Source organism: Zingiber officinale, chromosome 4A, assembly GCF_018446385.1.
Source record: "Zingiber officinale cultivar Zhangliang chromosome 4A, Zo_v1.1, whole genome shotgun sequence".
Lineage (NCBI taxonomy): Eukaryota > Viridiplantae > Streptophyta > Magnoliopsida > Zingiberales > Zingiberaceae > Zingiber > Zingiber officinale.
The window spans coordinates 107,073,316-107,096,565 of NC_055992.1; the positions used below are offsets into that span (position 1 = coordinate 107,073,316).

The 23,250-nt window shown below is 45.6% G+C and overlaps 1 protein-coding gene across 1 annotated transcript; it reads right to left on the reverse strand.

The window, feature by feature from the left end:
• Positions 1 to 5,112: 5,112 nt before the first annotated feature.
• On the reverse strand, positions 5,113 to 8,428 carry LOC121970478 (G-type lectin S-receptor-like serine/threonine-protein kinase SD1-1). The gene is made up of 7 exons (XM_042521237.1): positions 7,226 to 8,428; positions 6,865 to 6,996; positions 6,648 to 6,778; positions 6,344 to 6,554; positions 5,879 to 6,116; positions 5,620 to 5,770; positions 5,113 to 5,517 (listed from the first exon to the last, which is right to left on the reverse strand). The coding sequence occupies exons 1-7, from the start codon at positions 8,424 to 8,426 to the stop codon at positions 5,176 to 5,178; spliced, it is 2,406 nt and encodes an 801-aa protein (XP_042377171.1). The 5' UTR covers positions 8,427 to 8,428; the 3' UTR covers positions 5,113 to 5,175.
• Positions 8,429 to 23,250: the final 14,822 nt, after the last annotated feature.

Genomic DNA, 23,250 nt, shown 5'->3' on the forward strand with positions numbered 1-23,250 from the left:
TGCAGCAGCTGATCGACGACTGGAAGCTCACGCGAAGCTTCGGAAGCGAGCTCAACAAAGCTCAGAACCTCAGAGCACAGGAGCAGAAGCTTCAATCCAAGAAAGAAGAAGTAGAAGTAACCAATGTAGAAGCTCTCAGCCTCCTTTTATACCTGCGGAGAAAGAAGCACAGAAGAAATCTAGCCGTTGCGTCGCAACGGCTAGTGCCCTGATCGGTCTGTGGACCGATCAGAATCTGATCGGTCCACGACCAATCGGGAACTTCCTGATCGGTCCGGGACCGATCAGCTGATCGGTCCCGGACCGATCAGCGCCTCGCTCTGTTTCGCACGCCTGATCGGTCACCGGATCGATCAGGACCCCTCTGGATCGGTCACCAGATCGGTCAGCCATCTAGAAGATCACTGGATCGATCACCGATCGATCCAGCTCATGGTTTTCGCCCAAACCAAGTCCAAACCAACATCCGGTCAATCTTGACCTGTTGGTACATTGCGCCTAGCATCCAGTCACTCCCTTGACCTGCTAGGACTCCCCGCTAAGTGTCAGTTCAATCCCTTTGACCCACTTAGACTTTTCTCTCCGTACCAAGTATCCGGTCAATCCTATGACCTACTTGGACTTCCCATCACCAGATGTCCGATCACTCTTGATCCATCTGGATTTTCCCTTGCCCGGCTTCACTCACCAGGACTTTCACCTAGCTTCACTCACTAGGCTTTTCACCTGGCTTCACTCACCAGGATTTCCAATCTGCCTGGCTTCACTCACCATGATTTCCCAACTGCCTGGCTTCACTCACCAGGACTTTTCCAATTGCCTGGCTTCACTCACCAGGATTTTCTAACTGCCTGGCTTCACTCACCAGGACTTTCCCGTCTGCCTGGCTTCACTCACCAGGACTTTTCCACATTCGGTCCAGAGAATGAGCTCCCGAGCCCTCTCTGACCACAGTCCGGAGAACGAGCTTCTGAGCCCTCTCCGACTTCTCATGTGCCAAGCTTCCATACTTGGACTTCTCCGTGCCACGTCTCCATACTTGGACTTTTCCCGTGCCAAGCTCCCTGCTTGGACTTTTCCGAGTCAGGTCAACTCACCTTGGGTCAACCTTGACCGCGGGTTGCACCCACAATCTCCCAAGCTTGTATCCTTGTCAAACATCAAGGTACAAACATTGTCAAACATAACTCGTCAAACATCAAAACACAACTCGAGTCCAGTCAACTCAAGTCTAGTCAACCAGGTCAACCTTGACCTAAGGTTGCACCAACAGCCACAAATGTCCGAGTATATGCCATCACCCAGGAAGAAGCAAATGTAGCTAATGATGTTGTGTCAGGTACCATTCTAATCAACAATCTATCTGCTTATGTATTGTTTGATTGCAGTGTCACACACTCATTTCTCTCTAGGAGATTTGAGAAGATAGTAGGGGCTAAACTAGAAAACCTAGAAGAATTTTATAAAATAGTGATACCAGCGAATAAGACCTTAGAAACATGCACTCTATACAGGAATTGTAGTGCCCAAATAACAAATCACGGGTTTAGGACTGATCTGATCCAACTCAATATGGTAGAATTCGAAATGATTTTTGGAATGAATTGGCTAACTAAAAACCATGTATTAGTGGACTATCATGCAAAGATCATTCGACTACAACCCCTGGATCAAGAGGAGATTATTTTCCATGGTAAAACTAAGGAGCGGAAATTTCTCTTATCCATCTCTCAAACTTGGAAAGTCATGAAATGTGGGGAAGAAGTATACCTTGCAATGATAAGTGTGGTTAAGGAAGACTCTGAGTTAAGAGTAGAAGATATATCAATAGTAAGAGAATTCCCAGATATTTTTCTAAATGAACTACTAGGGTCACCTCCTGATCGAGAAATCAAATTCAGGGTCAATTTAGTGTCGAACGTCATGCCAATTTCAATGGCTCCATACCAAATGGCTCCAGCGGAACTCAAGGAACAACTCCAAGAACTATTTGATAAGAAGCAAATAAGACCAAGTACATTACCATGAGGAGCACTTGCGTTATTCGTAAAGAAAAAGGATGACAACATACAATTGTGCATCGATTATAGGGAATTGAATAAGCTCACAATTAAAAACAAATATCCTCTATCAAAAATTGATAACCTATTCGACCAACTTAAAGGAGATACTGTATATTCAAAGCTTGACTTAACTTGAAGCACTTGGTCCTATTGGCGATCCATACTACATTACCTTCTCTGAGTGTGAGATTGTCATGCCTGATTCCTATGTACCGATTCACTGAACTGTGATAAAATCGAAGAAGCCCAGCTAGAACAAGCTTCATGTTGATATTACATAAGCGAACTGTTCCGGATCATTCTACACAAATTAAAGTCAATAAAAAAAATATGAATAAAATCCTATAAATATGGGGTTATAATTTATTTCTAGACTTAGATTTCTTTCTTAAAGATACCAAAAGCCTAGTCCTGATCAAGAATGAAGAATGCTTCCGCTTCAACAATTCCCAGGAAATGAAAAGAAGATTAGTTTAATAGTGATATAGAAGATTCCTTTTATTATGCTTGAAATTGGTTTTCATAATTAATTCCTCAAATAATTATATAGTTGAATAGTGATATAGAAGATTAGTTTGATTGGATTGCTAATGATTTCAATTTGATAAGTTACTTTTGGAAGGTTAGATTATTTTTATTAGTATAATGATAATATTCATATGAACACTTTTTTTTACTTAAATTATTATTATTATTATTATTATTATTATTATTATTATTATTATTATTATTGTAAATATTCAGTAGTTGCCTCGGATAGCCAAATGAAAATCAAATCCAAATTTGATTGTACTTTGATCAATTGATAATCAAACCAAATTAATTTTTGATTTGATTTTTCAGTAAACTGAATAACCAAACATATCTATTTTTATTGATTTTGAACCCTGTGAGATCATTATATATTTTAACTAAAATTATATAATGTTATTGACGGTCTAATATTTTTATGCTCAATTTTATTAATTTTTATTTTATACTATTGCCAAATATTTTCAACCCAAAAGACCTTGCTATTCCAGTGCCGATTTAAGCAATAAGAATGGATTAAACGAAGCAAGTCGAGTGAAAAGAGAGGATTTAAAGAACAAAAGGGATGCATATTTGGTGAAGTCCAAAATAAGTTGAATTTTCTAAATATTTAGTAAAATTAAATATTATAGATTATTAAAATAAATTAATACAATCCACAATGCTGAACTAGGATTAATTCCTTCTTAAACGTACCTGAAGATGAGGACTGGCCGAGGATGAAGAGCGGTCACTGCTACTGTTTTCAGGAACCAAAAAAGAAAGAGCTGCTGGATCTGAAGATGAGGATTTGCCTTATTCTTTTAAATCAAATTATTAAATTTTCTTCCTCTTCTTCTTTTTATCTCCTCTTATAACTCTGTTTTAGATCAAATTATTAAATTTTCTTCTTGAAACTCTTCATCTTTACTCTTTAAAGGTTTTCAAGAACATGTACTGCAGCAGAGCATCAATTCCTCGCCTCTGTGAAACTAATGTTAAGTTGCATTGCAAATCCAAATTTGATTATACTTTGATCGATTGAAAAACTGTATCAATTTGGTCAAAAGTAATAAAACCAAATTATTTGGGTTTGAGTTGAATTTTTTTTTCTGCAAGGTATCACACCCTTAACTTTAATTCATAGTACTTGAGTCGACATGATTCATTTATCTATTTACTAAAGAAGTTTATACAAAATTGAATTGGCATTGTAAAAAATTTCAAACCCAAGTTGACCTGAGCCAAAATTGATAGGCTTTTAAAACCAAACTTAAAATGAAAATAAAATGCATTTTAATTTTTCATACCAAAGACTCATCAAATGATATATTAATTGGTTTACCATTTTGATATATATGCATTTACATCTTAAATTAAAACAAAAATCCAAGAAACCAATTTTTTCATATTTTTTTATTTGATTTTATTTAGTTTTATTTGCCTTTACTATTCTATTTTTAGATGGTCAACCTGACATAAAACTGAATATTCTAGTTTTGAATGATTAAAACCGTTTTAACTATAACACACTTTTCTTGTCTTGAATCTTGCTATGCTATCTCTAAACAAGGTGAATGGCATGGTCATTATTATTGAAAAGGATTGACAAGAACTTTCATTTCAATTTTTAAATCTGATAATAATTATTTAGAGCCAAGGATATGTGAAAAAAAAAAAATACTATTGACTTAGAATTCTATTTCCACAGTGATGCATGTTTGAATAGAGACAAGTCTGTGGATTAGAGACTTCCTGGTTTATCATCAAACTTAAAGGTGTTAAAAATTGAAATATATTTATAGAACTAGAGTAACTTTGTCAAACAAATGCAGTAGTAGATTGCAGGTGCAAGCAAGGCAAATCATTAAACTTCCGTGGCCAAGATGCAGCTCTTTCTTTTCCAGTTGCTGGAAATTATAGCAGCAACAGCTTGGGTTGTTCTTCCTCAGTATTCATCTAGTATGTATCTAAAAGAAATCTTAATTAATCATAATTAAACTATAAAAATGATAGGATCTTTCTAGCTTGGCATTTTCATTTATTTGGTTTGAGTCATTCAATACAATCTAGTTATTAGAACTTTAAACAAAGAATAGATTAGATAATTTCTTGTCAAAGCTGCAAAACTTGTATTCTTTATCATGACTAATCAAGTGCATTACTCAATCAAAGACAGCTGATCACTTCACTGATAGCTATTCAAAATGGCCTCTCCTCCTTCAGAGATGACCTTACTTGCCTTTGAGGTGGAGATCATGTATAAAATAAGGTTAATCTTTCTTATTGGTTGATCCTTAACATTGAGAATATCTTTGGTCGACTCCTTAGCTACCTGATATGTCCTTGTGTTGGATTCTGATGCAATCTAGGCATTTCAATGCTGACATTTGATCCTCAATTATTTTAAGCAAAATAGTTTCTTTTGGCCTTTTAACTACGAATCACTACCTAAACTATATCAAATACATGTTAGAATAAAACTGAAGCTAAATATTCAATTAAACTTTACATAAATAAGCATAAACTTGAAATAATATTGGCAATTCAATCAAGAGTCAGCTATATATATATATATATAAACATGAAGTGAACTTTACTATTATCTGGGGTCCAACACAGAGATTGAGACACTATTTTCAGAAATTTTCATTAGAATTCCCTTGCTTCCACTGGAATTCTCTCTCCTTAGAACGCCATTTGATTCAATGGTGATATTACAGTTATTGAGAAATGCTGGTGCTAAAGGTGAGGGAAGGTCGACAAAGTGATTGTTGAGCATAAGCACAACATTGGCCATGGTGGGTCTTTGAATTGGATCATCTTGCACGCATAGTAACGCTATATGTATGCACCTTAATATTTGTTGAGCTTGACATTGTTCAACTAGATATTGATCAACCACTTGCAAGGCACTTCCTTGGATCCAATGGCACCAAACCACCTAAAATGAGATGATAGCATGTGTAATTAAGAACTTACTTCATTTGAATAAATTGTGTATCAAATGCATATCACTCAATCAAAAGGGAAAAGTAATACTTACATGAGTAACAAGTTCAATCGGATATTCGGATCCTTGGTAACCATTATTCTTCCGACCAATTAAGATCTCCAAGACTAACACACCATAGCTATACACATCTGATTTAACTGAGAATAGTCCATGAATGACATATTCCGGTGCCATATATCCACTGTCATTAACAAGAAAAACACATTGAGACTTTCTCTATTCTAAGAAATTTTCTGTTTATTTGAAGTGCTAAACTTGATCAACAATGATAAATAGAGTGTTTGCATACAATGTTCCAGCAATTCTTTTAGTGTTTCCATGGGTTTCGTCTGTACCAAAAAACTTCGCAAGACCAAAATCTGAAATTTTAGGATCCATATTTGCATCTAACAATATGTTACTGGCTTTTAAGTCCCGATGAATAATCTTCACTGGCGAATCTTCATGAAGATAAAGAAGTCCTCGACTGATGCCCTCAATGATCTTAAACCTTTTTGCCCAATCCAACTGTTCTCTCTTTGAATTATCTGCACCATTTGTATGTAATATTTGGTTACTAATTTCAACTATCATGGTGTGTGCAATGAAGGATAAACTATTCATGTAATCTTAACCAATTGTATATAACACAATCAATCTCAGAACATATATTAATTAGATAATGGAATTGAACAATACGGCATTAGATTAGCAAACTCTTAGATAACCATCAATTGAGGATATTGTCATGCAAAAACAAAGACTGAAACTATACCAAACAAAAACTTGTCAAGACTTGTATTAGCAAGATAATTGTAAACGAGTAGTTTCTCCTCTGATTCCAAGCAACAACCCAACAGCCTCACAAGGTTTTTGTGCCGAAGTTTGGATACCAGAAACACTTCATTTTTTAATTCATCCAGTCCTTGTCCTGAGGTGCTTGAAAGTCTTTTTACGGCAACATCCTCTCCGTTCTCCAGTGTTCCCTGTTTTCAAGTGTCACCAAAATTATTACTCATTTATCAAGTCGAAGAATCATTCACAGTTATATATAACATTCCTCAAATCTTAAGATTGACCTTATAAACAGGCCCAAATCCTCCTTCTCCTAGTTTGTTTCTATCAGAGAAGTTGTCCGTAGCTATCCTAATAGCCTCCAGATCAAACAATAGAGATTCTGCACCTCTTATTTCATGTTGATCTTTATGATCTGTTCAAAAGATATTTTTCGTAGTAAAGAATAAGCAGGTATATATATGTTCAAAACACCATATAATAATAGTTCAGTAGCCATACCTGCATGTCGTTTCTGTCTTTGTGTTGTTGCTTTTTTTCTTTGACGGTAAATAAAAAAGGCACAAAGGAATAACAGTGTTGCAGCAATAGAGATGACAATAAATAGAATTCTTCTCCCAGTGTTGTTTTTACCTAAGCAAACATGAAAAATAGATACAAATTTCATTAGATGTCTCAAAGAGATATTGTAACATGGTACAAGTTAATGGCAGATAATAAAGCAAATTGATTATTTGATTAGTCTTCCAAAAGAAAAAAAAAAAAAAAAAAAAAAACTGACTGCAAAGTGCTAAAGGTTTAGTGAATAAACAAGTTAATGGATAAATTAGTGAAAAAAAGACAGACGTTTGATTAATCGTACTTGGGTGATCCAATTCTCCTGCAAGCCGAACGTGTAAATCATCTCCTTCATCGACCAAACTTCTGAGATCCAACAGATCACCAGACCAAGTTATGCATCCATAAGATCCACTGATCATCGCAAACGCCACGCATGAGCAATTATCCAAGCACAAATTCTTGCAGTCATCGAGACTCATGCTTCCTCGTGGTGTAGCGTTCTCAGTGTCGGGCACCTTCACGTTCTGCACCTTGGAAAACTGGTTCGACGAGCAATTCAAAGGCTTTTCCCTCTCGCATCCGGCCTCTCTTCCATTCTCCGTAATACTTACGAACCCGTCCAAGCACTGGCACTCGACGGCAACGTATTTCTTGGTGCACACTCTGTTGCGGCCGCAGAGATTGTACATATCGCACTCGTCCGCCGGAATCGACGACAGAAGCTGCCACTCTCTGTTGCCACCTCTGTCAAGAAACCAACGCTGGATGGTTCCATTGGCCCACAACGTTGACCGAATCAGTACCGGCGTCGGTGAGGCTCTGTAATTAGCCATAAAATAGCTCTCATTCTCGTTGGACACAAACGTGTAATTTGCTGGGTTGGTCACCTGGTTCCTTGCTATCGATGGATAGCCGACGAACCCATATCCGTTCCATAGGCCGCTGCGATGGTATTTGGCGGATCCGTTAACAATGACCAAATCCGGAATAGGTAGAGCACGAATCATATGGATGCAGTCTGTCGGAGAAGGATCCGTGGAGTTTTTCCATGACACTTGCCGCCGTGATGTGTTGGTCCGTTTGACAAATCCGAACTTCATGCCAGGGAGATACGTCTGGCTGTCGCTTGGGTGATCGAAGCTCTGCCATATAATCGAGTTGCTGTCGTTCAGAACGAGGTTTCCAGAATCTAAAAGCTGCAAGCGTGCAGAATTGAATTCAGTGGATCTTGTTCCCGTCGACCAAACGATTTTGTCCTCCTCAAATAAGATTAGATTTCCATCGGAAGTGAGGTTGAAGGATGCTATGGATGTGTTGACAGAGTTATTCCGATTGGCGATCCATACTACAGTGCCTTCTTGCGGTGTGAGATTGCAGTACCAGATTCCCAAGTATCCCTTCGCTGAACTATTATTATTATCTAGTCTGAAGAAGCTCAGTTGAAACAAGTCTCCTGTCGATGTTAAGGTCTGTCCATATATAAGTGAGCTGTTCTGATTCATTGTATCTCCTGTACCAACACCGTAAATAAATAAATAAATAAATATCTAAAGACATATTTATCAAATAACAATAGAAAATTAAAAAAAAAAAAATCAATCACAATTTTAATTTTACATATAATCCCTATTTTTTTTAAAAAAAAATTACTCTACATATAAAATTTTATTTGCTTCAATTCCTTCATACAAATATCATTACTTAATTACCCCTCTGATTTTTTAAGTATAAAAACTTCAAAAATGAATATAATTTCTCTTAAATTAAGCACTTCAAATTAGAAACGAGTATATTTTATATTAAATTGTCCCTCATATTTAGATATAAAAAATCTAAAAATAAATATAATTTTTACTAAATTCAACACTTTAAACTAGAATTGAGTATATTTTATATCAAATTGAACAGGACTTTCTAATTGGTCCTCAGATTTTTTAGGTACAAAAATTCCAAAATTAATTATAATTTCTCTTAAATTTAGTACTTTAAACTAAAATCGAGTATAGTTTCTATCAAAATTACCTCTCATATTTTTTAGGTACAAAAAATCTAAAAATGAGTATAATTCCTATTAAATTCAGCACGTTAAACTAGAATCGAGTATATTTTCTATCAAATTGAGCACGATTTTTTTCCTACTTAATATAATTTCTTCTAAATTCAATATCATTTGAAGAAAATCTAGTATATTTTCCATCTAATTGAGCACCATTTAAAGAAAATCTAATGTATTTTTCATCCAATTGAGGTGTAAAAAGAGTCATACTCAATTTGATAGAAAATATACTATATTATAATTTAATATGTTAAATTTAAGAGGAATTAAACTCATTTTTAGATTTGTTATATCTAAAAATATCATAAATAATTAGATAAATTAGTATCCAATATATTTAATTAGAGAATAGAAATAAAAAGTGATCCTGTCCGAAGGCTGAGTCGGACGGAGGCTGGTCGCGGTGGCCTGGTTGTTGACGGAAAGTCGTGGGCGATTCGGCTCCCACGGGCGGCTGACGCTGCTGCAGGACCCTGCACACACTCAGACGATTCCCTCCCTCACGTTAGAGACCAGAACCCAGGGAAAAAGTCCCCGGATCAGGCCCTCCGACGCTCAAGTCAGGTCCTTTTTCCCCAGAAAAAGCAGAGAGACTAAAAACGAAAAGTTGTGAAAAAAATGACCAGAGAGCACGTACCCGCGTACGAGGAATCTCCTCCTTTTTATGCACCCGCCTTGCTTCCAGAACCTGCCATCCTGTCAGAAAAAGTTAGACGGTGGGTTTTGTCGTATATCCTCGACACCTGTCGTGCTGCTATTGGTCGTGAAGGCATCTTCTTGTTTAGGAACCTTCGCCTTTACACAGGGGTTTTGTCTCGTAGTAAAGGACATCTGTCAGGCTGCCATTGTTATGAGAGCATCCTCTCGCTTAGGAACCTCCGCCTCCGCACATCTCCCTGGTATGCAATGATTACCCTTGACGGACAGTTGTGATCCTCCGACTCCTGCACAGCTTAGCTCGTCCTATTTATTGCGGTCTGCATCTACCTCACACCCCTCGACCAGATCTCGCCTCTATGCGTTACTTGTTAGTGGGGCTAACCCTGAACAGCCCTGTCGATCACAGTCTGTATTCTGTACCCTGTATTTGCCGGCCCTCGACTGTAAGCCCGTAGATCGGGCTGTCTTTACACAGCCCTGTCGTTTCCGACCTTTGATTTGTGGCTTGCACTTCCGGGCCTTCGAGTCACAGACCTGCAGACCAAGCCGTCTCTGCACAGCCCTGCCGCTTCTGACCTTTGATTTGTGGCTTGCACTTCCGGGCCTTCGAGTCGCAGACCTGCAGACCGAGCCGTCTCTGCACAGCCCTGCCGCTTCTGACCTTTGATTTGTGGCCTACACAGCCCTGCCGCTTCTGACCTTTGATTTGTGGCTTGCACTTCCGGGCCTTCGAGTCACAGACCTGCAGACCGAGCCGTTTCTACACAGCCCTGCCGCTTCTGACCTTTGATTTGTGGCTTGCACTTCCGGGCCTTCGAGTCGCAAACCTGCAGACCGAGCCGTCTCTGCACAGCCCTGCCGCTTCTGACCTTTGATTTGTTTCCTGTCCCTCGACCATAGGCTTGCAGCTTGAGCTGCCTCTGCCCAACTTTACCGATCCCGACCTGTACCCCAGGTTCTGCTTGCCGACTTCCTTTGTTTTCCCACGGCCTCGCCTGCTTGAACAACCAGTTTGCTTGACCTCTGCCTATTCCATAGGCTAGCCTTTTGACTGCCTAGTCAGCTTGACTATTTACCGCCACGTCCTCTTGACTTTTGACCGCTATATGACCGTGACCTTTCTCACCCTTTCCTCTTGGGCCACTCCACTGCTAACCGCATCACAAGCCTCCCTCACAAGTCTAGTCGAAGGAAGACGAAAGTCTGACTGACTAGACCTCAGCACATCTCTGAGATCTCAGCATATCTCTGTGACCTCAGCCTATCTTTGTGTCTCTACCTCAGCATATCTCTGTGACCTCAGCCTATCTCTGTGCGCTCTGCTTCTTGCCTTACACATCTACCTTTGTGTTGCGTCGCCTGGAATACCATGCCTCCTTAATTGCTTTGCCAGTCGCTTGGGGTACCGTGCCCACACAGTTGCTTTGACTTGGCCATCCATCCTCTTGATAAAGAGCCTTACGATCGTTTATTTATTCTATCTTCTCCTGCCACGCCTTCCCACTTTCTTTTGCTAATCCGCGTTACACCACCTTCTTCCCCGCGATGCATTCTCCTTTTTCTGAGGAAGTTGATCAACCACCTTCCCAAACGCGAATAGATCAGCTCACCTTACAACTTGCCGAGAAAGAACGTGAACTGGAAAGCATATCCCAGGATCGAGCTCGTCAGCTAGCTGCCCTGCGCTCCATGTAAACCCAGTATCGTGTCGCGAAGTCTTGCGTGCATTCTGAGAAGGCAAGGAAAGAGGAATGCCAGGCTAGCCTGCAGCGCCAACTCAGCCTTCAGGAATGCTTGAAACAAGAGCATGAAACGGAGCTATCTCTCCTCTGTGCGTATCTCGACGACAAGCAAGACACGATCGCCCGGCAACAAACAGTCATCAACTCCTTACATGCGCAGCTGGCTCGAGCCTTGAACGCCCCAGGGGCTCCTGAGTCCCCAGACATTTCTTCACGCGGCAGTGCTCATTCTCCATAACCAATCCTTTCCCCGAGTTAAAATTAGTTTAGGCCATAGTTGTCTCAATGGCTCCTTTGCCGCTAAGCGTTCCCTCCTGTGGCCTTAGCTGTATCGCATGCTAATTGAACTGTGCTACTGTACTTGTATATCTATCCTTTTCCGACCTAGTCTTTCCTGCTCAATTTTCATCTAGTAAGCATTTTTAGAAACTGGCTCGTATGTAAGAGCTAAGAGTTGTATCATGACTCCTCTTTATGTATGAATTTTGGATAATAAAACCAACATAGTGCTTGAAAATTAAAACTGCAATAAACGTGCAAAACCTGATGCCGCAGTTAACATCGATGCTTTAGGGGTAGGGTGGATGGCCTCCCGTACTTCGTTCCTTGCTTGTTTGCTGCATATTTGCAATTTGTATAAAGGAGCTAAAATGAAGCCAGATGTAGCTGACCTGATTATTTGGAAATGCTCCGCCCAATGTGAGGCATATCCCTCTGAGAGGTAGTTAGGCGTGGGCGTCGAGTTCACTTATGCTTTTCGCAGGGGAGTTGATTTTTGATTCCCGCGTGAGGGCCGACCTAAAAGGTCGTTGGGCGTGAGCGCAAGGCTCACTTCTAACTTGCACTGGGAGCCGACCTAAAAAGTCGTTGGACGTGAGCACAAGGCTCACTTTTAATTCTCGCATGGGAGTCGACCTGAAAGGTCGTTGGGCGTGAGAACAGAGCTCACTTATAGCTCGCACTGGGGCGAGAGTCTGGGACTACCGACCTAAAAGGTCGTTGGACGTGAGCACAAGGCTCACTTTTAATTCTCACATGGGAGCCGACCAGAAAGGTCGTTGGGCGTGAGAACAGAGCTCACTTATAACTCGCACTGGGGCGAGAGTCTGGAGATACCGACCTAAAAGGTCGTTGGGCGTGAGCGTAAGGCTAACTTTTAATTCTCGCATGGGAGCCGACCTGAAAGGTCGTTGGGCGTGAGAACAGAACTCACTTATAACTCGCACTGGGGCGAGAGTCTGGGGCTACCGACCTAAAAGGTCGTTGGGCGTGAGCACAAGGCTCACTTTTAATTCTCGCATGGGAGCCGACCTGAAAGGTCGTTGGGCGTGAGAATAGAGCTCACTTATAACTCGCACTAGGGTGAGAGTCTGGGACTATCGACCTAAAAGGTCGTTGGGCATGAGCACAAGGCTCACTTTTAATTCTCGCATGGGAGCCGACCTGAAAGGTCGTTGGGCGTGAGAATAGAGCTCACTTATAAGTCGCACTAGGGCGAGAGTCTGGAGATACCGACCTAAAAGGTCGTTGGGCGTGAGCGCAAGGCTCACTTTTAATTCTCGCATGGGAGCCGACCTGAAAGGTCGTTGGGCGTGAGAACAGAGCTCACTTATAACTCGCACTGGGGCGAGAGTCTGGAGATACCGACCTAAAAGGTCGTTGGGCGTGAGCACAAGGCTCACTTTTAATTCTCGCATGGGAGCCGACCTGAAAGGGGCGTGAGAATAGAGCTCACTTATAACTCGCACTGGGGCGAGAGTCTGGAGATACCGACCTAAAAGGTCGTTGGGCGTGAGCACAAGGCTCACTTTTAATTCTCGCATGGGAGCCGACCTGAAAGGTCGTTGGGCGTGAGAACAGAGCTCACTTATAACTCGCACTGGGGCGAGAGTCTGGGACTACCGACCTAAAAGGTCGTTGGGCGTGAGCACAAGGCCCACTTTTAATTCTCGCGTGGGAGCCGACCTGAAAGGTCGTTGGGCGTGAGAACAGAGCTCACTTATAACTCGCACTGGGGCGAGAGTCTGGGATACTCCGGTCCGAGACCGGTGGCGATGGCGCTGGTCCGAGACCAGAAATAATACTCCGGTCCGAGACCGGTGGCGATGGCGCTGGTCCGAGACCAGTAATGATATTCCGGTCTGAGACCGGTGGCGATGGCGCTGGTTCGAGACCAGTAATAATACTTCAAACGGCGAAGGCATAGACGCATTGCTCTTCTCCGCCTTCATCCATCTCGCTTATACCGACCTCATTGCTGTGGTTGATCTGGCCGTTATCGCTAGCTTTGGGCTTACTCATTTGCGTCGCGTTTCTCCCTGCAATTGCATTACGCGCGATATAGAATTAAGGATAGAGGAGGGAGTGTAAAAACCTTACTCAACCCTTGGGCCACAGTGCCCTTGTAGCTTATGATGACCCCGCAGTTCTCGCGATGCGCCTGGTTAGCTGCTCAGATCAGGGGCTGTCTAGGCAGAGCTACTTGCCCGGCCGGTCCGAGCAAACAGCACCCCGCAGGCCCGCTTGATACTTCTGCTGACCTGCTTTGTCTCATTCACGACCCTTTTGAATTGCCTGGCGTATGTAGCTTTATGAAACTTCCCGCCTAGCCTTGAGCCTTTCGCGAAGAATGCTTCTTTTTTGAGGCCACGCCCTTTCATGATTACCTTGCCTTGTCGATCTTTTATGCGTTTCTGCTCGTGATGACACCTGTCCGACGCCTTTACTGCGCACGCCTCCTGACGCCAGCCTCTGACCCTTTTTTGCACCCTTCGGCGCTTATTTCCCATCAGACGGCGCTGGGGCGCGTTACCCCAAAAGATACTCGGCTCGACTCTCGATGTTTCCTAGGAATGAATGGGCTTTATAAACCCTAAAGGCAGTCCGCTTTCCTTACTTCGACGCTTCGCTATCCTCCTCCCTTCGTTCGCGGTCGTTTCTGGTAGTGCAACTCCTCGTTCTCCTGCTTGCGCCCGACCTGTGACCCCTCTTGTCTTCATCCTCCTTGCCTGCTTGCTCCTCCTAATCATGGATGGTAAGGAACTCTTTTGGTATTCACGTTACATCTCTGATTTAGACCATCACGACCTGTCTGCACTGCAATCCAACTTGGGGCTAGGCGCCGCATATGAGTTTCGTCTCCCCTCACCAGATGAACATCCTTCTTCTCCTCCCGAAGGGTTTATCACTGTTTTTAGGGATCAAATCTTAGGAGGTCTTCGCTTTCCTTTGCATCCTTTTTTCTCCGAGTTGAGTCAGTATTGTGGTATTGGTATCTCCCAGTTTGCCCCCAATGTATTCCGAGCGATCTACGGAACCATCATCTTGTGCCGCATTTATCAAATTCCCTTGACTGCTAGATTATTCCATCACTTCTATTCCTTCCGGCGAGCTGAGGCGGGGGTATTCAACGTTCAGGCCAAGCCGGGCCATAAGTTTTTTGATGACCTACCTTCTTCCAATAAAGGCTGGAGATCTCGCTTTTTCTTCCTCAAGCCCCCCGTCCCCTTAGCCGTGCCTTCCCAATGGCATCCCATCCTTGCTTCAGACTTCCCTTTGCATGTCCATGAACCTGCCTGCTCCGCAGCTGTGGACAAGCTGAAAGGTGTTGTTGTTCGCTTGTCTGTGCTGATGCTAGAAGGCATTCTGCACGCTTTTGGTCTTAGCCCTGTTTCCACGGAAATCAGAGCTCCTTTTGGTAAATTATTATTTATTGTATACTGCTTGTCGCTAACTGAGGTGCTTTTTCCTCTTATATTTGTAGTGGCTGCCCTCCTCCGCTCTTTTGCCAGTCAGGAGACACCCTCGGTGGCCATTCTGCAAGCTCTGAATGAGGAGCTAACACAAGGCCTATCCTCTGATCCCGCTGTTTCCGTCGATCCACTGCCCTCGGGATACCAAACCTCCGAGACGGTAGCTGCCTCGGCGCTTATTGAGCCACCAGCCCCCAGCCCTGCAGACTCAGCCATACCCTGCCGCTCTGATCAACCCGCACCCGAGCCGTCGCCAACAGGGCAAGTGCCTCCGCTCCCTCCTACTATGAAGTTGCGCCTTACGCGTAAGGGCAAGAGAACGGCCCCAGTCACCGCAACTTCTCCTCCACCTCCTCGCCGTCAACGCGTAGTGAGCATCTCTTCCCCCACCAGGTCCTCGGACACGAGCTCGACCCAGGAGACAAGCTTGGTCCAGGAGAAGGCCTCTGATCTGGAGGTGGCAGACCCGCCATTGGACCTGACCGCTCCGGTGCCCATCCAGAGTGTATTGCCTGCCCCGCCTTCGTCCTCTGGCGATCAGCCCCCGGACTCGCTGGCTCCCTCCGCCTCTCCTCTTCTTGGGCCTCCGAGCTCGGCCCTGCCGTCTCTGAACCTGGCTTCTACAGACCTGGCCTTTGAAGCTTCCTGGAGGCTCCCTTCAGAGACCGACCCGGCCTACGTGCCCGCTGCTGACCTATCGCCTATCTTTGGTAGGGTCGACTTCTGTGGGGACTTGGCCATCTCCTGGCAATCAGCCAATCGGCAGTTCTGGGAGAGCAGTTCCCCTTTGGAGGAGTTTGATCAAATTGCTCGCTCCCTGGTAGCGGTAAGCTCTTTCTCTTCTTCTTCCTGGTATCCGTGTGTTTCTGTAACCCCCTTTCTCTTCTTCCGGCCACTTGCAGACCTGCTCCGCGAGTCTGAGCGCCGTGCAACGAGCGGCCGAGCTTCAACGAGAGAACGCGGTGCTCAAGGCACGTCTTCGGGAACTAGAGCCCCCTGCGGCTTCCTCAGCTCCTCCCGAGCCTTCTCTTGGAAGCTTGGATGCTTATCTGCGTGCCGCCGGGGAATCTGCGGCCTCTGCTCGGGCCATTTCCCATGCCGCCTTCGATAAACTTCAACAGTTGGAGGCGGCTTTGAAGACAAGTGAGTCTTCCTTGGCTTCTGAAGCAGATCGTCATCAAGCGACAGTTTCTGAGCTGAAGGCCAAAGAGGCAGAGCTGCTCTCCCGATCGGCGGATTTGAGTTTGCTACAGCAAAGTCAGGAGCTCCTGCAAACGGGGTTGGCCGATGCCCAGGCCCTGGCTAGTGCTGCCGCTAGCCAGGAAGCAACCATGCGGACTCAGTGGGAAGCTTGCCAAGCCACTCTCCAATCCTTGCGAGCGGAGTTATCGAAGGCCCAGGAAGCAGTGTCTCAGGGCCAGAGCGATTTATCCGTGGCCCGCGCCGAGGTTGCCGAGAATAAGAACAGTTTGCAAGCGTACCGAGCTGGCGAATCAGAGCGGCTAAAGGCGTACAGACTGGCCTACGTCCGCTCTTCCTTCTTCCTCCAAAAGCTGGGACGCTGGATGGTCTTGTTGCTCTGTCATGGGGCCGCTGGTGGGGTTAGGCAGGCCTTCGAGCAAGGTTTCCTACGCTTGGCACCTCCTGCCACCTTTCTGGACACAGCTCGCCTATCCAGGGAATTGCCGCAGGAAACTTTCCCTTCCTTCGAAGCTGATGATGGACTTTTCCTCCTGGAGCCTCCTCATCCTACGGCCGATCCAGCTCCCGGGGATATTTCTGCCCAGGCCCCTCCTGTTGCTGCTTCTGAAGCGTCCGCTGATCCTGCGTCTTTCGACATAGTGTCAGCCGACCCCGAGCTCCTTCCGTTGGCTTCCCGTGACCCTGCCCCCTCTTCTACAGATGTTGTGTAGTCGGGACCATGTTGTAGTGTTTACCTTTTGTGTGTTGATGTTGAACCTTCCCTGATTGTACTTATTCGTATGGTCGTATTGAACTCTGGATGACTATACTTATCTTCTCTTACATCCGGATAATCGCATCGCTTTCCCTTCTCGTATCCTTAGCTTGTTTCTTTTCTTAGTAGGCCTTTCGTGACTTTGGTTGAGCTCTGCCAGTCTGCCCGCCCTTGCTCGTTTTTCCCTACTACCTCGCTCTTCTCTCAATAATTGCTTTTATACCGAGCCCGACGAGGGCTAGACTCATGCTCTCTATTCCTGATGCGTGTCCATGAAGTCCGCTGATCTGATCTGCACACCTTTCTAACGGCCCCTCCGTACATTCTTGACATGCTTGGGGCAATCTCCTTAGGGGGCGCTTCGTATCTCGAGCCCCTGCCTTTCCTATAATGCCCCCTGGTTATATTCCCGAGGATCATCACAGGGCGTTTCCTGTTTATCTCAGATGCTGCATCAACCGTCCGTTGTCAACTTTACGAAAATGTCCTTCATCCGCCATACGTATAAGTATCTTCTTGCTTCTTGCCTTCCCTTATGATTCGCCGCCACCACGGAGCACCCAAGCGTCGCTGTTGCCGACTGACTTCCTCCGAGACTGTGCCGCGATCCTTCTTCTTCTCCAAGCCTCTTCTTTTCGTTTGTTCTTTCTATCACCTGGGATAATCTCTTTCACAATGACTTCTCCTTCTTGGATCTCCTTGTTGGCGGAGCACTTCCCCGACGCTTCGACTTTCGCTGAGTTGGATTGGGATGACCTACGGTACACTTATGAAATCCCTACTAGCTTCCACCCCATCATCCCTACTGGTGTGAACCTGTACTTCGATCCTCCGCCTGGTTATTGTACTTTCTTTACTGAACAATTTGTATCTGGCCTCCGTTTACCCCCACATCCTTTTTTGTCTGGAGTGTGCCGCTACTTCAAGATCCCCCTAGGTCAGCTAACTCCCAATTCCATAAAGATTTTATGTGGCTTCGTAATACTCTGCGAAGTTTGTGAGGTTTCCTGGTCAGCTCCCCTTTTTCACTGCTTCTTTGCTCTTGCTCGGCACGCCGACGGTCTTTTTTATTTCCAAGCTTGCAACCACACTGCTTTCTTCTCTCCTCTCCCTCCTCCCAGTGCTAACTGGAGGAAAAAGTTCTTTTTTCTCCGGTTTCCAGAGGAAACTGACTGGCCCATGCGCTGGCAATCTGCTCTGCCTCTACCCCCGGCATTGGAAGAGTTCCATATGGATCTCCACTTTAATATGGCTGCAACCCAAATGGAGGATTGGCGCCTGAATCTGACAAGACTGCTATCTGGCGACCTACTTTCTTATTTCAGGCTGAGCCCTCCTTCTCCTGAAACACCGCACTCCTTAGGTAAGTTTGTGCTGAGCTCCCCCTTTCGCTCATTTTTTACTAGACTGATTCTTCGCGTTGGCGCCTACAGCTGAGGTTTTGCGCCGCGCATCAGAGGTTCTGTCTTTGCCCCTCAGTGATCTGGAAATAATGCAGCGCGGTCGGGTGATCTTGGAGAGGAGGCTACTCCCTCATTTTGGATCCACCTCATCTGGGGCAGCACCTCAGTCTACTTCCAACCCCGCCTCACACAACGCTTCTCCTTCACCTGCTGCCCCGAGCCGAGATCGGGGTCGTTCTCCAGCCGGCCGTCTGGCCAGACGCGTCTTCCGAGGAGCCCCCCGGGCCTCCAGACGTGGTCGCGCAGCCCTTCATCGCGCAGGTCGAAGCTCATCCGGTCGGGGCGCTATAGATAGGGGTGCTGCAGCCTCTTCACAGGGTCAGCCTCACTCTGAGGATTCTGACTCCGATAACCAGCCTCTACTTCACAGGCGTCGCCGAAGACCAGGTCTGACTTCACAAATGCTTGATTCTATTTCTTCTACTACCCAATTGTTCCCCGCTGCCACCGTGGCTAGCTCCAACACCATTCCCCTTGTCATTCTTGCTTTGTCTATCTGGCAGCCTCCCCCAACCCTTACAGGGGAAGACCAGCTGCATTCCGCTCTACCCCCACTCTTGCTGAGGAAGATAGCCTAGGCGCTCGTCACGACCCCGTGCCAACTGAACCCGTTCCCGAGCCACCTCCTGCTCCTCCTGGTGCTGACGCTGGCCCTTCTCAACCTTCCTCCTCCACCCGCCATCATTACAGGACCACTATCCCCTCCGAAGCTGCTCTTGCTCGGCGACATGACGCCCCCACGAGCCTTCTGATGATGAAAGGTTCTCTTGGCAGCTTGTGGGCGGAGAGCATGAGTCAAATGGGTAGTTTGTCACCATTAGCCCAGATGGATAGGTTCTCAAAGTCCTGGGCTAAAGTAAGTACTTCTCACCTCGCACTTGCCATTAATTTACCTCAGCTGAAGGTTGTTTCTTCCATCTAGACTCATGCAGAATCTTTGGTGCTGAACCAATCCTTCCACACCCTCCATCATGAAAGCAAAGAACTCCGGGAGATAGTTTCCGCACTAGAGCTGCAACTGAACGACCCTGCCCAAGCCAGTTATGCTTTGCGAACGGAGATTCAAGCCTTAACCAATCAGACCGACCGGTAGAAACGGTCCCTGATACAGGTGAAAGATGAGCTCCGAGCTATGAGGGAGGAAAGAGCTGCCTCCGAGGCGGGGCATCAGCAACAACTAGCCCACCAAGCTCAAGAAATGTAGTCCAAAGATACTCTTCTACAGGAGAAGAACAATAAACTGGAGGTTCAGGCGGCACAGTTGGAGACTCAAGGGGCTGAGCTGGAGGCCTTGAGGGCGGAACTATCCCAGTCTCGGGCGGCTTTGACAAGAGTATCCACTACCCTCGCGGTCTATCAAGAAGGAGAGGATGATCGTTGCCTGTGAAGTCGAAGGTCCTATCTGAGCTCTCCTGAATTTTTATCCCAGGCCGGGGCATGCTTTGCTGCGACCGTACCATACACGGCGGCTGGAGTTATCAAACAACTGCATGCACAGGACTTCTCGAGCTCCATCCCTCCCGCAAACTTCTTAGATCAGGGCCAGATCATTCAAGGCTTTCCGGATGAGATCTTTGCTCCTTTTAAATGATTTGTTCCAACTGCTTAAAACTGATGAAATTTTTACATGTACATACGTATCTTTGAGTTTTTGCTTGACTATCCTACCGTCTCCGGAACCCTCGGCCGACCTGGCTTATAGCAACAGGGTTGGCATCCCTCACACCCGATAGGGCTGTAGGTAGTTAGCACTCCAAGGTCGGTCTAGCTTCCTTCCTTGAGCGTCTTGCAAATAATAGGCCCCCGACGCCAACTTCTTGACAACTTTGTAAGGTCCGTCCCATTGAGGCGCCAACTTTGTCACTTCCTCCAAGGGTTTCACCTGCTTCCAGACCAGGTCACCTTCTCTGAAGAAACGAGGGATCACCCTTCTATTATAGTTCTGTCTCATCCTCTGTCTATAGGCTTCCAGCCTGGCAGCTGTTTGCTCGTGAATTTCGCTGATGAAATCTAGTTCGGCCAGCCGTCGTTCCATGTTCCCCTCGTCGTACATCATTCTCCTGACGGATGGTATCCCGACCTCCAGAGGCACCACTGCTTCATTGCCATATACCAAGTGAAAAGGTGTCAGACCTGTGCTCTCTCGGGGTGTCGTACGATAGGCCCACAAAATGCTCGGTAGTTCGTCCACCCAACTGCCCCCGTATGATCCAGCTTGACCTTGAGCCCTCACACTATTTCCCGATTGACCACCTCTGTCTGACCGTTGCTCTGAGGATGCGCCACCGAAGTAAAGGCCTGCGTTATGCCGAACCCCTTGCACCAATTTTGTATTTTGCGTCCTTGAAATTGTCTGCCATTGTCCGACACCAATTTGTGAGGTAGGCCGAATCTGCAAAAGATATTCTTCCATAAGAATTGGATCACTGCATCTTCAGTGATTTTGGCCAGAGCCTCCGCTTCCACCCACTTGGAGAAGTAATCTACTGCTACCAGCAAGAAACGTCTCTGCCCCGTAGCCATCGGGAAAGGTCCTTTGACATGACAGACAAGTATTCACCAGCTTCTGTACGTCCTTCTGCAGGGTAGGCCAGAAATACTCGGCCAATAGCACTTTCCGGGCCAGCGTTCTTCCACCTGCGTGGTTGCCACAGCATCCCAAATGTATCTCCCGCAAGGCCTGATCCGCTTCTTCCATATTCAAGCACTTGAACAAAGGTCTGGAGAAAGACTTTTTGTACAGCTAATCTCCGATCATAACATAAGAATGGGCCTGTCTCCTGAGCATGCGTGCCTCTTCTAAGTTGGTAGGTACAATTCTTTGCTGGAGGAAACTTATTATGGGTGCCCTCCAATCAATTACTTCTTCCAGGTTATTTTGTAGATCTATCTGAGCTACAAGGAAGGTCTGTGCTATGGATCTGTCAAACGTCCAAGTGGCCATTTTAGCTAACTCATCCGCTCTTTCATTTTCAGCCCTGGGAATCTTAGTGACTGTGACCTCTTTAAAATCTTTTCTCATCTTCTCATAGGCTTCCTTGTAAACTTGCATCCTTTCGCTATTTGCTTCAAAATGTCCGGTCACCTGCTGAGTTACTAACTGTGAATCCGAGTATATTACGACTCGGCTCGCCCCCACATGCCGAGCTGCTTGTAAACCTGCTAATAAGGCTTCATACTCTGCCTCATTGTTGGTAGCTCTGAAATTTAGCCGTACAGCCAGATGATGTCTCCCTGCGGAGATATTAGAAGTGCACCTACACCACTTCCCCGATGGGTAGCTGATCCGTCTACATAAATTTTCCAGACCTCCTCCGAGTCTGTTTGATAAACTTCTGTCAAGAAATCCGCCAGAGCCTGTGCTTTGATTGCGGTTCGGGGCTGATACTGTATATCATATTCCCCCAGCTCGGTTGCCCATTTGATAAGCCGACCTGCTACCTCCACCTTGGTGAGAGCTCGACCCATTGTACTATTTGTCAGGACGGTGATGGGATGCGCCAAAAAATACGGTCGGAGGCGCCGAGCCATGAGAACAAGTCCGTAAACCAACTTTTCTAGGGCCGAATACCGAAACTCAGCCCCCTTCAATAGATGGCTAAAAAAATACATTGGCCGTTGTACATTGTCCTACTCTTTAACCAGCACGGCCCCCACGGCCTCGGGGGTGGCTGACAAGTAGACCCAAAGGGGCTCTCCCACAACAGGCTTGAACAGCGATGGTAAGGACTCCAGGTATTGCTTTAACTCCTCAAAGGCCTGTGTGCATTTTTCCGTCCACTGAAACTTGGCCGCCTTCCTGAGCACTTTGAAGAAGGGCGCCGCTCGATCTGCAGATCTGGAGATGAATCGGGATAGTGCTGTTATCCTGCCGACCAGGTTCTGCGTTTCCTTCAGATTCTGAGGGATCTGCATGTTCCGAAGTGCTTGAACCTTCTCAGGGTTGGCTTCTATCCCTCGTTCAGTCACCAGATACCCCAAAAACTTTCCTCCTTTGGCCCCGAACAAGCATTTCAGGGGATTCAGCCTTACCCCATATTGCCTCAGAGTCCCACAGGTTTCTTCTACATCTTTTATTAGACTGGACGTCAGGGGGGACTTGATCAGGATGTCATCAACATAGACCTCTACGTTCCGCCCGATCTGACTCCGAAAGACTTTGTCCATCATCCTTTGGTAGGTAGCCCCAGCATTTCTGAGTCCAAATGGCATGACCGTATAGCAAAAAGTACCGTTGGCCGTTATAAAGCTGACTTTCTCCTGATCCTCCATAGCCAAGGGTATCTGATGATATCCTTGATAAGTGTCCATCATGCATATCCTCTCACAGCCAGCAATTGAATCCACCACCTGATCGATCCGCGGGAGAGGATAACAGTCTTTGGGGTGGCCCTGTTGAGGTCGCGAAAGTCTATGCACACCCTCCACTTGTTATTAGGCTTTTTTACCAATACAACGTTGGAGAGCCAGGACGGGAACTGTACCTCTCGAACATGTCCTGCCTTCCTGAGCTGATCCACTTCAGCTCGGATAATCTTATTCTGGTCGGCAGAGAAGTTTCTCTTCTTCTGCTTGACTGGCTTGGCCTCGGGTATAATATGCAGCTTGTGCTCAGCTACTTCTGGTTTGACCCCGGGCAGCTCTTCCGGTGACCAAGCAAAAACGTCCCTATTGCGGATCAGGCACTGTATCAGCT

Bases quoted from the DNA above. Each gene is read 5' to 3' on its own strand.
- LOC121970478 (XM_042521237.1), bottom strand. From the start codon at position 8,426: ATGAATCAGAACAGCTCACTTATATATGGACAGACCTTAACATCGACA. The intron at 6,997-7,225 runs GTACGATTAATC...ATGTTTGCTTAG, and splicing joins AGGAGAATTGGATCACCCAA to GTAAAAACAACACTGGGAGA. The intron at 6,555-6,647 runs GTCAATCTTAAG...ACTTGAAAACAG, and splicing joins GATTTGGGCCTGTTTATAAG to GGAACACTGGAGAACGGAGA.